Genomic DNA, 15902 nt, shown 5'->3' with positions numbered 1-15902 from the left:
TACAAATGTCCTTATTTTCTTCTTTTAGCAGAATGAGATGGAAGAAAACTTAGTAGTTCTTGGAGTAGCTTCAAAACTTGTCCTATGGTAAATCAGAAGACAGACCAGCATACGTGTATGTCAGGATGTTTAAAAGAGTGTTAATTGCAGTGCAAAACCTTAAGCATAAAAAGAAAACAAGATGCAGTGTTCAAACAGCATACATGTAATTAGAATAAGGCAACCGCATAAGTGAAGGGAGCTGAACATTGTAGAATGACACCTCCCCTTCCCCCATCTTGTGTTTTATTTGTTCAGTGTGGTTTTATTTCAGAATTAAAAACGTAGTATGCTGATTTGGATGAGCTTTTAACTCATGTATTTTACAAACAATGTTTCTTGTTTAAGGTGTTAACAAAATGAATGTTCTGTATTTTAGTCTCAGCAGAAAACCTGGAGAAGAGCCTGAAGCATATGGAGAGACAACTCCAACAGCTTGAGAAGGATTTGCAGACTTTTCCAGTTCCTGAAGATAAGCACGATAAGTTTGTAGCAAAAATGTCAATATCCTTTGGAGTACTTTTGGGAAAAAAAGAAAAAAAAAAAAACAAAACAGTAATTTAATTGCTTTACTTTCAACTTTACATTTCTTTTCATAACTTCCGTCTAATCTGCAGCATCTATTTTTGAAAAAATGTAACTTTTTCCCCTCAAAACTAAATACATGAACAGTCCAATTAAAGGATTCATCTGTAGTGGATAGACTGTGGAGAAAAGTGCTTACTGTCAGGTTTTACACTGTGTATAAGTTTCTTAACTTAGTGAAAAGTAGTTATAATGAGAATGTTAAGCGCTTCATTTTAGTGTTAAATGATTTTTTTAATGTGAGAGTATCTTAGGAAAAGATGTCTGTCACTCTGTGTTTGTTTTCTGATGTATGCATTTCCACTGTGATTGTTTTTGTATATGAAACCACAGAACCAAAAAATTTATTTTCTCATTTCACAGAATCACAGAATGTTAGGGATTGGAAGGGACTTCGAAAGATCATCTACTCCAGTTCCCCCGCTGGAGCAATAACACTTAGATGAGGTTACACAGGGGTGTGTTGAGATGGGTTTTGAATGTCTCCAGAGACTGTTCCAGTGTCTGTCACCCTCATTGAGAAGAAGTTTCTTCTCATATTTAGGCGGAACCTCCTATGTTTCAGTTTGCACTCGTTGCCCATTGTCCTATCACTGGTTGTCACTGAGAAGAGCCTGGCTCCATCCTCACGACACTCACCCTTTATATATTTGTAAACATTAATGAGGTCACCCCTCAGTCTCCTCCAAGCTAAAGAGATGCAGCTCACTCAGCCTTTCCTCATAAGGGAGGTGCTCCACTCCCTTGATCATCTTTGTTGCCCTGCACTGGACTCTTTCCAGCAGTTCCCTGTCCTTCTTGAACTGAGGGGCCCAGAACTGGACACAATATTCCAGATGCGGTCTCACCAGGGTGGAGTAGAGGGGAAGTAGAACCTCTCTCGACCTACTAACCACCCCCTTCTAATACCCCCCAGGATGCCATTGGCCTTCCTGGCCACAAGGGCACAGTGCTGGCTCATGGTCATCCTGCTGTGCACCAGGACCCCCAGGTCCCTTTCCCCTATGCTGCTCTCTAATAGGTCGTTCCCCAATTTATACTGGAACCTGGGGTTGTTCTTGCCCAGATGCAGGACTCTACACTTGCCCTTGTTATATTTCATTAAATTTTTCCCCACCCAATTCTCCAGCCTGTCCAGGTCTCGCTGGATGGCAGCACAGCCTTCTGGAGTGTCAGCCATTCTTCCCAGTTTGGTGTCATCAGCAAACTTGCTGATAGTACACTCTAGTCCCTCATGCAAGTTGTTGATGAATATATTGAATATATATATTACATTTTATATATATATATATATATATATATATATATATATATATATATATATATAAAAAAAAAATATACTGAATAGTACTGATCCCAGTACTGACCCTTGAGGCACCCCACTAGGTATGGGCCTCCAACTAGACTTTGCCCCATTTATTTATTCCAAATCCTGCAGCCAACTTCCCTGCCTGCCTGCCTCCCTCATAAGAAATCTTTGTGACAGGAAGATACTTAATTAACGAAGATAAAAACACATTCTTTTACTTAAACCTCCCTACCAGATGATGTTCGTATATGCTGGGGACTAAGACTAATCTGGAATCAGAAATATCAGCAGATAGAGAATCAGGTAGAAATTTCCTCTCCAGGCATGGTAAGGTTGCTCCCTAGCTGGAAGACAACTATGCTGTGTACAAAGGCAGGGAGACTCAGGAGACAGTTCTATTGATTAATCTCAAACCATTAAATAAAAGATGACAAGGGACCCTGAGGCCAAGTGGATGTACTGGTTCTTGCTGCATTAGGGCCAGTTTCTTCTTCAGTAGACTAGCTGCAAGCAAAGTGTGCACAACTTAGCTTTAGGCCTTCTCTGGACTCTGTGGGCTATCTGTAACCTTGCAATGTTGCTACTGATTTTTTGTGAAGTTGGTGAGGTTGTTCTGTTTGTTTTTGTTGCTCGCTTTTTTTTCCAGCTCAATGTGTTTTTGAGAGATATGTTGCAGCCCACCAGCATGGTGTCTCTATAGTGTGAAATGTAAGTTTTGTCCCTGAAGAAGCCAGTAGCATAATAGCAGAACTAGGAGAAGGGATCCTGAAGGCAAGAGATAAACTATTGCTAGGAATTTAAAGGAAAACATATCCATCATAGCTTTCTCAGAAATGTTGCTAGGACTATGCAAAGTCTGCGTTTGGTTAAGAAAATGATGTATGGTCTAATAAGTTAGGAATGAAAAGCATGTATTGAGAAATAAAACCTGTGGAAAAGGACAGACTATTCTTAATCCAAAATAGTCATGATGCTGGCACTTCAAATACCCTATAACCTTTCATTTTTAAGCTGAGGAGTAGAGTTTGAAGTAACAGATAATTTAGTATACAGCATTCTTTGGAGATGTGGTTATAAAACTTCCATACCTATAAAACAGACATGAAAGGAATTAGCAAAGTTCAGTTGAGAATGCATGAAGAATACTCTGAAAAAAATAGCTTCACTTGAGAAAGAGAGCATGGGAAAAGTAAGCTGAGGAATAAATAGGTACTTCTATGCTAATATCAAAGATCTAAAATAAAAAGAAAAATATTATGTAGGATGCCTCATTTCCCTTTGTGTTACTGATGTATTGGGCACTTCTGAAACTTCTTGTCAGGGAGTAAAATATTGTGCTATAAGGTTATAAATTGTATTTAGGAAGATTAAGTCACAGTTGTAGAGAAATAGTTTGAAAGGTTAAAATATAATAGAAGTCAGATCGGCTAAATAGGCAGACCTTGTCAATACATAACTTTTTTAGGGATTGAAATTCCACTCCCAAGTATGAAGAGCATTAAAGCAGTTTACTGATTGCTTTAAGGATAGTGATCATCTTAGGAAATGCAAAGGGTGGTATAGATGTCACCTTTCTCAAGCATCTCAAAAGCTACAATCCTGCCAAGGAAGACTTAGATTATCAATGTGTACCAAGAAGATAAGCCATAGCCATAAAGCTAAATTTGTTCTTTGCATCAGTTTTCTCTGGGGAGAACTTCAGTTGACCCCACTCTGCAATATTTTGAGTGGAAGGATGATCTCAGATGAAGGAGTCAGTGGAAGTTTTTTTAAAGGAGAATTTAAAATGAATAGCAATAAATCCCCAGAAGTAACCAGTGGTCACAGAAGACTTGAAAAGATTTTAAAATGAACTCAAATATAAGCTGGATTACAGATTCCTACAAGAACTGAGTCACGCGAAGACACTAAAGGAATGAAAGCTGAAAAGAAGCACCTGAGTTTTTTCAAAAGGGCTGCAAGGAGGATTGGAGATGTGGAGCAGTAAGTCTGGCTTCTGTACCAAGAAAACTGATGAAGACTGAATAAAACCAAAACCAACATCTATATATGAGAGATATAATATGATGGGGGAGAGTCAATGTGGGTTGTGTAAAGAGAAACCATCCCTCGCAGATTTCTTACAGCAAGCAGTAAAGGTAGGACAGTCAGTAGATCACAACTGAAATTCCATGCGTCTTTCAACAAGGTGTATTAATAAAGACTTGCTAGAAAATAGATTTCTTAGATCAAAAGTGGAACGACTTTTTTCTCGATTACTATCTTAAAAGAAAGAAAAAAAAAAAAAAAAAAGAAGAAAAACCTCACTTCAAAAAAGGAGAACTGGCAGATGCTGACAAAAGAACAAGTCAACTTCAATGATGGAGTAATAGGTGTGAAGGAAAAACATTACATCAGAACAATTGAGAACAAATATAGTTAAGAGCAAGCAGGAAACAAATAAGTTGCTTTAAAAATCAGTAATACTCTTGTATTTTGAGTGCTTCCATCACCCCATCTCAAGAAGTATACTGTATACTTACTGGTGGAGCAGAGACTGGTGACAATGATCAGCAGCAGGCAATAGTTTCTGCATCTGGGATATTTTAATAATTAGCACTCTGAAAGTGGAAAATCAAAAAAGCTAGGAAAATATAGTAAAAATACTTGTAATTTTGTATGCCATACAAGAGGGAAGTTAGGAGCATATTAATTGTGTCTTATTAATAGCCAAGGTTCCTTTCAAGTAAAATACTGTCCAGCAAGTTAAAACATAATAGCAGAAATGTTTTCTTACACAACAGACATTTAAACTGTAGCATTTGCTTTTAGGATGTTGTAGAGGCTGAAAATGTAAATTAATTTTGTGTAAGACTTAGATAATTAGCTAAAAGTAGTACTTTTGGAGCTATTAAACACAGTAGTCCAGAGGTAGCTTTAGCTCAGAAAATTCACTAGGGTGCTGACTGTTAGAAAGTAAATACTAGATCAGTTGAATGATCACACTATGTTTACCAAGTTTTCTTCTTGTTTTCCCTAATCATTGGGTATTGACTACTGTCAGAAACAGGTGAGATGAATATTTGGTCTTACTCAGAATAAATTGGTACAGGTAAAAGTAGCCATACTACATATTTCATGGTATTAGACTGTACAATTGACAATATTTTGAATAGTAAATATCATGAACGGGAATAGTTTGCCCTCACCTACTACCTCTCCTTGCAGATGTGCAGTAATTTCAGAAGAGTGAAGTTGCATATTATTTCCAGTAAAGTCTGTGAACACACTAATTAAAGAAGCTCCCATTTAGAAAAACAGGAACTTCAATAAATTACGAAGCAAAAAATGTTTGATGTAAAGGTTAGATAATCCTGCACAGCTTGATGAAGCCTGGACCTGTCTTCACTTTTATTCCTATGACAAGCAAAGCTGAATGATGCTGATGCCATGAAAGGCATGCAGCTCATAAAAAGAAACCAGCAGGAAATCTGAAAAAGGAAGGATGGTGCTTTGTTGGAAATAATTTTTCATCCTGAGTACAATTAGGCTCCATGGACAAGCAGGCTATTACATCCTGTCGCTAAATATCACAACCCAAAGGCCCCTAATGAACTGATTAGCATTCTTATTTCTTTAGGAAGTCAGATATATGCACAGTTGGCGCACTCTTTTATTGACAAGGTCTAGAATTATGAATATTTCTCTTATATATTAGATAGTGCTAGTTTGTCAGTCATCTTATGTGTAGAGGCTGAAAAGAAGTTATAGTTTTTAATATTATTGCAGTTCTTTTGTTTACTTTAGTTAGGAAAATCAAATAATATTGAATTGATATTGATTTTGAGTATTCAATCCGTTGAGTGAAATGTTCAATGAAAAGCATCGTGAACAAGATACACTTGCATGTTCAAAATAAAAATTTAGTGGGTTTATGAAGAGTATTGCATGTTAATAGCTTAATTAAGTAACTTAGTCAACATGCTCTTTATCAGCCCAGCTCTCAACTCGTGATTTTCTAAATAGCAACTAGGAAACTCTTGACAAGTTTCAGCCTACCACTGAATGGAGCATTAACGGTGATTTTCACAGAAGCTTATGGAACTAATACTTGAGAGAAAATGAGTTGGGTGCTGCCTTTCAGACAGGAACAGAGTCCTTTCTTTTTGATCAGTTCTCTGTTCCTCTTCCTTGTTATTTAAGTTAATTTGCTGACATTGTGAAAAGAGAAGGAAGGAGCAGTGCTTACCCAAGTCAGAGTCTGATTCAAGGGAGGTAGAAGAAACCCATTTCAGCTGTGAGAAAGAGACTACCTGCTGCCTCTAAATTGTGGGTTACTTAATAGGCCTCATACTTTGAGCTTCCTTCTGTGCAACATAAACAAACTGAAGTCTGTAAGATGTCATCACATCTTAAGGACTTTGGAAGATTAGAGTACCTGACCTTGTTAGGTGAAAAAAGATTGTATATTGCTCTTTGGGAGAGGGTCAAGAGGGTAGTGAGATAGGGCTTTGCAAAGAATGTAAATGTAAGTAAAAAAAAAATCCTTTATACAGGTCTTTAATATCTGATCTGGACCTCAGATGTATATTGCAGCTAGCAGTGGTGGTTTTGCTCATAATATATGGAGTGCACGCACTGGATGCAGCAGCTCTTTGTGGTACAAATATGTGGCAATCTGTTTTAGTATTATAGCATAGATGCAAGTAGGAGTGAGTGAGTCAAGGAAAAGGTATTATTTGACAAGTACTTCTCAGAAGGTGCTAATTTAAAAATCTAGACATTTTTATGTGTTTCTTGGACTATTATATTCAGATAAGGAATTTTACTGTTGAACCTGCTATATGTATATAAAAGGAAATCCCTATGACACATTTTTTAGACAATTGCAGCTGATTTCAGAAGAACTTGATGTGGGAAATCCTTAACAGAGCCCTAGAACATTCACACCCTTTAGCCTTAGTGGAAAACATTTGCTGAAATCCTGTCTTGAAGTGACCTCAAAGTCTTTACACCAGTCTTCAAAAAGTTTGCCATGTTTTTATGGAGGCAGTTACTGGCTTAATATAGCAGCAATCTGAGTTCGATTTTGAAGATTCTGCTAAAATGTATGCAGCATCTGGGCACTTGTTCATCTTTTGTTCTTCTGCAGAATAGTACTCCTTTTCAGTTATCTACACTTAATATGTAGGTTAATTTGTGAAAAAGTCACAAGCAGTGAATATAGGGTCTACTAAGGAAATGTTTGGTACAGGTTCACATTATTTGTGATCTGCTCTAAGGTTACAGCTGCTTTTATTTGGCTTGAGTTAGCCTGCAATACTTTAGTGTTTTTATATAGCATAATATATGTAAGAAAGTGCAGAGGAGGGTGATGAAGCTGGTGAGGGGTCTGGACCACAAGTCTGATGAGGAGCAGCTGAGGGAACTGGGGCTGTTTAGCCTGGAGAAAAGGAGGCTGAGGGGAGACCTTATCACTATCTACAACTACCTGAAAGGAGGTTGTAGCATGGAGGGTACTGGTCTCTCTTCCCAAGTCGCAAGCAATAGGACAAGAGGAAATGGCCTCAGTTTGCACCAGGAGAGGTTTAGATTGGATATTAGGAAAAAATTCTTCACAGAAAGGGTTTTGAGGCATTGGAACAGGCTGCCCAGGGAAGTGGTTGTGTCACCATCCCCAGAGGTGTTTAAAAGGTGTTTAGAAGAGGTTCTCAGGGACATGTTTTAATGCCAGATTTAGTTGAGGTTGTGGTTGAACTCGATGATCCTGAGGGTCTCTTCCAACTGATATGATTCTATGATATTACAATCAGTATAAACTTCAGACAAGCAATTCCCTATGAAAAGAGCTGCAGTGAATATTGTGAGACAAAACATAGAGCAGTTAGAACTTTTGCCACAGATATGACTCGTCTCAGCCCTGCGTTGCTTTCCTGTTCCATTAATGAGCAGTATGATGATCTGTAGTCCTATGAGTCCATAAAGGTAGTCTGTGAAGTGAAGCAACTTCAGAAAAAGTTAACAAATACCAAACTTCTTGATTTCCTTTTCTCCCACCTGTGTCGCAGCTCTGCTATATTTCTGTCTTCATTCATCCAAAGCAAATGAATTGTGTAGCTGATAATGCATATATATCAACCTGTTCATAATAATTACAGTTGAGACTGCTCTACTCAGTAGTATTCCCTGTTGTCTCCCGTTTAGCTAGTGCTGGCTAACAAAAGCCACATTTAAGCAAAAAAGGAAGAAGACTTATTAAAAATGCCTAAATTGAAGCACAGTCTCAATAGAATGCCAAGAGCTTAAGGTATCCCATGATACACCAAATGGAAAATAAAAATCTCAGGATTCATCATGTCTGGTATTAAAATACTGGATAGTAAAGGATCTTTCTGGAATGCTGTATTTTTGGTTTAAAATTATGTATCTCAAATGCAAGAGCAGTCAGTTTTCACCGTATAAACTAAGCAGTTTATACACTATGTATTTCTATTTACTCTATTTACATAGCTGTAACTTTAGTTGCATCTTGCAGAATATCACAGAAATTTCTTCTTTCTCACTTCTCTATCCCCCAAGTTTCCTTTTCTCTATATACTCCGGCATATCCTTTGTTTACAAACTTGAGTATATACTTTATGGATAATTTTAGTGCTTTTTTTCTGAATTTGTTTTCCTTCCTAGAAAACTGAACTAAGTTACTGGGATGTTTGATGTATGGCATTGCACATACTGACAACAAAACAAATTTATCTGATTTCTCTTTACCCTGTGTGTAAATAAACAACCTCATACTTGCAAAATATAGTTTATTTCTCACTAAGTCCTGTTAATGAAATGTTAAGAATCACAAATAAGTATCCTAAATAATAGGATCAAAAATAAACAGGATGTAGCAATGTTTGTTTCTAGTTTCACTTAGTGGATTTTTTTGAACTGCTGACATTTCTTTTGATGGTCCTAACCTGTGTTTTCTCATGTCTAGTTTCTCATCTTACTTTTTTTATTTAATATTTGGCAGCTGGTACATACTTGGTATTTTAAAAGCAACGTTGACAAATCAGAGGATTTAAAAATCCTCTTACCACCTTTCCTTGCTGTCCCACCGATAGCTTTTGAACATCCTTAATAATTTTAAAGAAACTCAACTATGAAGGGTAGTTTCCTGTAAGCTCTGTGTGCATCTTGAGAGCTAAGAAGAAGAGAGGGATTCGGATTGATGCTGAAGAAAAAGTGGGCCAGCAGCATTAATTCTCTGAGCTGTTGTTGACTGGTCCACACAGGCAGTTTGAAGCTGCTCACGAGCTGCATCTTGGAAGTCAACAGAGGCATGGAGAGAAGCTCATACTAGCTAAGGAGACTTATTAAAGGAAGAGAAAGTTGGAAATCAAATGTTTGGGGGGTGATGGGAGATGTATCATTTCAAATCACTGAAATCTAGGCTTTAATTAGTCCTTTTCTACAAGACTGTCGGAGTGGAGTCTGTTCTGCCCTTACAGACCCAGCTAACAGCCATCTCTATTTGAACTGGCAATGCAGCCCAGAAGGCCAGTAGTATCTTGGGCTGCATCAAAAGGAGAGAGACCAGCAGGTCAAGGGAGGTGATTCTGCCCCTCTGTTCTGCTCTGGTGAGACCCCACCTGGAGTCCTGCATCCACCTCTGGAGCCTCAGTACGGGGAAGACTTGGAGCTTTTGGAGAGGGTCCAGAGGAGGTCACCAAGATAGGAGAGGTGTTCAGCCCTCTGATATGAAGACAGACTGAAAGAGTTTGGATTGTTCAGCCTGGAGAAGAGAAGACTCCGGGACACCTTATTGTGGCCTTTCAGTACTTAAAAGGGGCCTATGAGAAGGATGGGGGCAGACTTTTTAGAAGGGCATGTTGTGACAGGACAAGGGGTAATGGTTTTAAACTAAAACAAGGGAGATTCAGCTTAGACATGAGGAAGACATTTTCTTACATTGAGGGTGGTAAAAGACTGGAACATTTTGCCCAGAGTTGGTAGATACCCCATCCCTGAAAACATTCCAGGCCAGGCTGAAAGGGGCTTTGAACAACCTGATCTAGTTGAAGATGTCCCTGCTCATTGCAGGGGGGTTGGACTAGATGACCTTTGAAGGTCCCTTCCAACACAAGCTGTTCTATGATTCCATTATTCTATAATAGCGACATTTGAATGTTGTGGAAGTGCATTTTTTCTCCTTTCGTGCATGTGTTCGAGAACATCATTGGATGACTTTCTAGCATGAATTCTAAATCATAAATATAAAACCATTAACTGCTTACTTGGTATTTTAAAAGCAACGTTGACAAAACGGAAGGACATTTAATACAGAAATTCAAATTGGATTCAGCCTCTGAACAAAACTAAAAGAAGAGTGCATTGCAAAAAACCTGAAGGGTAAAAACATTCACCCAGCAGTAAATTGTTACTGTGTATATAAAACAGAATGTTGGACAAAAATTCTACTTGTTTACATTTTAATGCACTGGTTTAAAAATCCTGTTTTTCATAAAGTAAAGTGACCATAGTGTATGTATCTGTAGTATAAAGTATACAAATACAAATTCTCTTCTGCAATAGTTGGGGTGGGAAATTGGGAGTAAAGGTAAAATTGCTATTTCTTGTCTTTTATATTCTTTCATGCAGCAGGAAAATAATGGAAAGTAAATATTTGTTGAGCTACCACTCCAGTAAAGTAAACACTTTATGAAGTCGTCCTACATAAGGAAATGACTACACACAGTATTTCTTCTTTGAGCTTCTTTGACAAACTGTATTATCAAAAGTCTTGAATAAACATAGAGGTTTTTATTCCATTCATGTTACACAGTGTTTTGGTGCAGAAGTAGTTCTATTGTTATACCTCTAATTAAGTTGTGTTGACATTGCAAACAGCCTTAGAAAAAAGCATAAATACCTGATTTGGCCACCAGTAACAGAAATGTAGGCATTGCTGTTGCTCCAAAAGAATTTAAAAATAATTAAGATAAAGTTTTTAATCATTCATGATTTTTACTTTTAATACTGTTATGAATTTTTGTATTTTTACTCTAATTGTAGTAGGAACTATACTGTTTCTTTATATATTTAAGTATCTAGGTTAGTTATTGGTTTCTGTACCTAAATTTCATGTAAATTGTAGTTTATATAAGTAAATATTTAGCTTCAATAAGGAGACAGTGATACTAAATAAACTACCTAGGTCCTTGAAGTTAGACTAGCCTCATACATCTCATTGCATGCAAAGTTATATGATAATGGAATAATCTTTAAGTGCCTGAGAAAATTTGATGAAAACACCCTGATTTGTTCAGAGCCTGAATATGCACAGTAAATACTAGGAATCATATGTGATATGGAAGGAATTCTTTTGATACTTCATTTGATGCAAATGAAAAATGTGTATGAAATACAGATCAATGTTAAGTAAAAATCATGGGCTTGACTGGATTTACTGAGTATTTTTGCAGCCTTAACAGCAGTGCACAGCTTTCTAGTTCACGCCAAAGAAGATTTTCAGAAACTTTCACGGATGCATGAGAACATGGAAAAACTCTATCAGAACGTGATGGGATATTATGCCATTGATCTGAAGAAGGTTTCAGTGGAGGAGTTTTTAACAGACTTGAACAACTTCAGGACAATGTTCATGGTACAGTCTGTTTATTTTCTGCCTAATGTTTCTTAGAAATTATTTTTGTAATATTTCAGTTACTGAACAAACTAAAAGTAATTTTCTTCCTCCTTAAATGACATCTGATACTCATATCAGAAATTGGACTTTGCACATCCTAAATTCTTAGGATATCCTAAGGATAATAGAGTTTTGAGTTATTAGTTGTGGATTATTTCTTTCTGAAAGAATTGGAAATTCCTAATAGCCATTGATGTAATTTAAAAGTGAACCTCTTATGTTTGTGCATAACCTGAAGGGGAAAAGTCTGAAACTAACTTTTTAAAATACAACTGCATTTCCTGTTTAAAGGATGCTTGTTATTTACTTAAATATAAATATTCTAACAATTATTCTATATCTATAATGCATGCTCTTCCCATGCAAAATCCAGGCCCAGAATTTTATTTCATTTGATTTTTCTTGTGCCTGCAGCATTTGATGAGTGTCAAGGTTTACATCTGTAAGCAGGTTCCCTGCTATGGGAACTCAAAGCTCCTTATCCTGGTTTAAATAAACTAGCGTATTTTCCTCAGTCTCAGGCTGTTTCTAAGGACCCTTAATTTTTGTGACAGTAGATCATCTAGGATTTTGGTTTTATGCATTTTAAATGTTTCCTCTTTTCCCTTTTAAATGGATGATTGGGGTGGGCGCAGGCTAAGAACTGCTGTTTTATTATAATTTTCAATGTTTGAATTACATTTAAGAAACAGACATTAATTAGGCTGAGACAAGCAATTGTTGGCTGGCTCCTTTTGCGTAGTGCTCAGTTGTAAGCATAATTCAAACTCAGCAATGCTTTGGCTTAGGGTTGTCTAAAATACAGATGTGGAGGTTAACTCAGTCCTTCCATTACAGGGCAGCATCCACATTGTGTATTCAAACATTTGCACATACTGGCTCATCTTAAAATATTGAGCTACTTTGGAATTCTAATTCTATTTTTCTTTAGATGTTCTTTGAGGCCAACCTCATTTCCATTATGCTTACAAATTTTGGTAATAAGATAAGTATTCTTTAACTTCAGTATTTTGGTGATGGTGGTGTACGTTTGCTTTTAATTCCACCAAAATACGATTTAAGAGTTTTTACTAGAGACTGTTCTGAAAAGTGAGGTAGAAATTTCTCACCAAAGTGTTTTCATAGAAACAGTCTTCTTGGCAAATTTCATTATAATTAGTAGTTTTCCAAATTATTGCACGTTCTTTTACCGTTGTCAACATAGTTATTTTGGAAGAGGGATAATTTACATGAGAATGTACTTCAGAATACATACGCAAGTCTGGTATATCCCTCAAATTAAAATAACCGGACAACTTCAGGAAAACTGATGGCTATATAAGTTTGAAATACTTTTTTATAGCTCTTGTTTAAGATTAGTGGGGTTCACTATCTTGGTAATTTATGACTACATTCAGATTGGTAAAGGGGGGCGGGGGGCAGGAAGCGGTTGTTGATTGTCCGTGGGGTTGTGGTTTTGTGGGTTTTTTTTCAGTTTTGTTTTTTTCTTTGAACTTTCTTTGCAAAAGTAGTTTGGTGGTTTTTCTTGTTGTTTTATTCTGCAAACTTGGTGGGTAAGCAACTCATTCTCAAGAAGTGGCAGAATAACAAGTCAGGTCCTCAGTTGTGTGTGAATTTATTCATTTGGATAACTTGGAAATGGTGACTTATGTCACATCTGGCTACTTATGATGACATAACTTACTGGCTACACTTCTGCAGGAACCTTATCTGAGCATGAGCCTTGTGCCAGTCTGGAGCAGCAATCCAACTCATGCCTATTGATCTGTAGAAAGAATCAATTAGTCATTCTGCCATCTGCTCCTCATTGCAACTTGATGGTTATCATTATAACAATCTTATTTAAGTTGCTTGCATGTTCTCCAGTCTTATTTGGTCTTGGTTGGCTGGATTTTTTAAATGATTTCAGATATCTGAGGGTATAGGTAAGGGAAAAATACTTCGTTTGTAGATATTGGAAAATGGTTTTGAAATTTCTGTGTCCATCTATTGTAAAGAAAGGAGTTAAAATGGTACCCATATTTAGCAAAGTTATTAGAACATGTAAAGATTCTGAAGCCTCTGCTAATTCAGAGCTTAACAGCTAAAAACCTAGAAGGCAGAGTTTTCCATCAGAATAATTATGCTTGGCAAGTTACATATGACAGATTTTTCAACATGAGTATTATGTTTTCCTAACTTTCTCAGTGCTTAATTTGAAACTCTGGGGTCTGATTTAAAAAATGCTAAATGTAATGAAATAGTTGCATTACTTTAATTTCTGGTGTTTAAGCCACGCATCCCATTTAAATGCTGTATCACAGGAATTCTAAATGCTTACATTCATCTTGAATTGGAGACACAAATAAGTGGTTGTGCTTTACCTTAATTTCCCCATCTTTTTTTTCTGTGTCTGTAAAAGTAGCATTGATACTAACCCCTGCCTCACAGCAGTGTTATAAAGACGGATTAATTAATGCTTCGAAACAGTTAGATGTTATTGATGAGCATGATAGGAGAAACCTTGAGGAAAATTAATAATCCTGTCTTGCAGAGCACAGTTTGAAGGCTATATGAAAAAGATGTGTAGATAAGGCATGAAACTACTTATCATTCAATGACACTAAACAAAGTATTGAATAGGCGCTCAGTTTTGAGGCTTTTTGGAAAAGATTTTTGAGATGCCTAGTGTGAGACGCCTGAGGTCTGATTTTCAGGATTGTTTAGCATTGGTCTTGATTACTGACAGAAACTGAAGGTGGTTGGTATCTCAGAAAACTTAGCTCAAAAGACATCTAAACTTAGTGCTGAAAAATCATTAGATACTTAAAAAGTCCAAAACTAAAAGACCAAAGTCACCAGTAGGTGTGGGAAGGTGAAGTTCAGTCATCCTTGTTGTCAAAGTTTTTAACTTACATACAGCACTTATCTAGTTATAAGGCTTTTTTTGGTCTTCAATTAATCAAAATGTTTAAAAGATGTTTAAAAAAATGTTCACATCTAACTTTGGATTGCACTTGGTACTTCAGTGTTATTTGGTCGCTGTGACATTCACATTCTGTGAGCGCCAAATCTAGAGCACAGTTAGTTGGCTACATCCAAAAATTGGGTGAAGCATCTTCCCTTCGGTGCTTTGACTCCCAAAGCTAAATTCCTGGTACAGTCAGTGAAACTTCTTAGGTATTGGACATCTCTGTGAACGACCTCTGTGCTTTCACAGCATCAGAGCTACTGCTAACAGGCTCATTCCTTTCCTTGGAAAAACAGCTTTCTGAAATCACACGAAGTAATTATAGCACTTACCCTTCTTGTGTTTGCCTGCCGGGTAAAATTTTCCTGCAGTTATAGGAGAGGGAGGGAAGAGGCCTTGTGTCAACAACTCTCATGCCCAGAGCAGTACACTAATGGTAGGACTATAGAAATCCCTCGCTCCCATCAGCACTAGGTTACTCTGCAGCAGAAACATGACTTAAAGAACCAGAAGAAGAGCAACCAAGAAAGAATGTGTTCCCTAAGCCCTAGAATATTTTTCTTATATATTATTATACGAATATATTATACGAATACTTGAATAAAATTCAGAAATAGTCCTGGAGACCACAAGAGAACCCAGGAATGCCTCCATCCTGTAAACTAAGCTGTGGCGTGGTGCGTAAAAGGTGTATACTTTGGTGATTCTTCTGAGATTTAACTTTACATGCCATGTCGTATGCTGAATGTAATGCTTCTCATACATAGCAGTTGCCATCAGACCATGCCTAACTTTTTAGGCCATTTGAGTAAGGAAGTGTTAAGACATTTAATCGTTGAAATGGAAACAGTGTAAGAAACAAATATGTGCTTGTCTCAGTCAAGTTTGTGACAATTCTTGGTATGAACATTTTTCAGAACTTTAGACACCTATGTTTTGTGTTGAAAACGCAGAATGTAGAATAGGATTTGATTCTAGGGCATAGACCTCTAAACATTGGCATCTGTATGTGAGCTTGAGTGTCTAATCTCCTGTTCTACTCGAGGGAGATGCATATTCAATATGGTTAGTCGAATCTGGAGAGTTGTCTACCTGATGTCTCAAAGAAGACCTGTCAATAGCAAGTGCCTGGTATACAGGAGTGGTGTCTTAAATGATATCAAAAACATCATCAGCCTGAAATTTTAAGTTATGACACAGAAGATAGAAAAGACCAGTATCCTGCTAGAGAAAGGCTGGAGGTGAGACAGGGTAATCCAAAACATCCGGTTTACTCTGGGTGTGAAGTTCTGAACTACTAAATTGAGCTCAGTTGATCAATGTGGTTAGAAAGGAATAGGCAT

The 15902-nt window shown here is 37.1% G+C and overlaps 1 protein-coding gene across 1 annotated transcript in view; it reads left to right on the top strand.

Annotated features, from left to right (window-relative positions):
- Positions 1-15902, top strand: part of DIAPH3 (diaphanous related formin 3) — a 221911-nt gene that overhangs the window by 136654 nt on the left and 69355 nt on the right. Inside the window, exons 23-24 of the mRNA XM_065055221.1 lie at positions 419-544; positions 11404-11567. Coding sequence (XP_064911293.1) covers positions 419-544; positions 11404-11567 — 290 coding nt within the window. The remainder of the gene's footprint in view (positions 1-418; positions 545-11403; positions 11568-15902) is intronic.

Source organism: Columba livia, chromosome 1, assembly GCF_036013475.1.
Source record: "Columba livia isolate bColLiv1 breed racing homer chromosome 1, bColLiv1.pat.W.v2, whole genome shotgun sequence".
NCBI classification, from domain to species: Eukaryota; Metazoa; Chordata; class Aves; order Columbiformes; family Columbidae; genus Columba; species Columba livia.
Note: the sequence above shows the minus strand (reverse complement) of the source record. Positions and strands in the feature narration are given on the sequence as shown.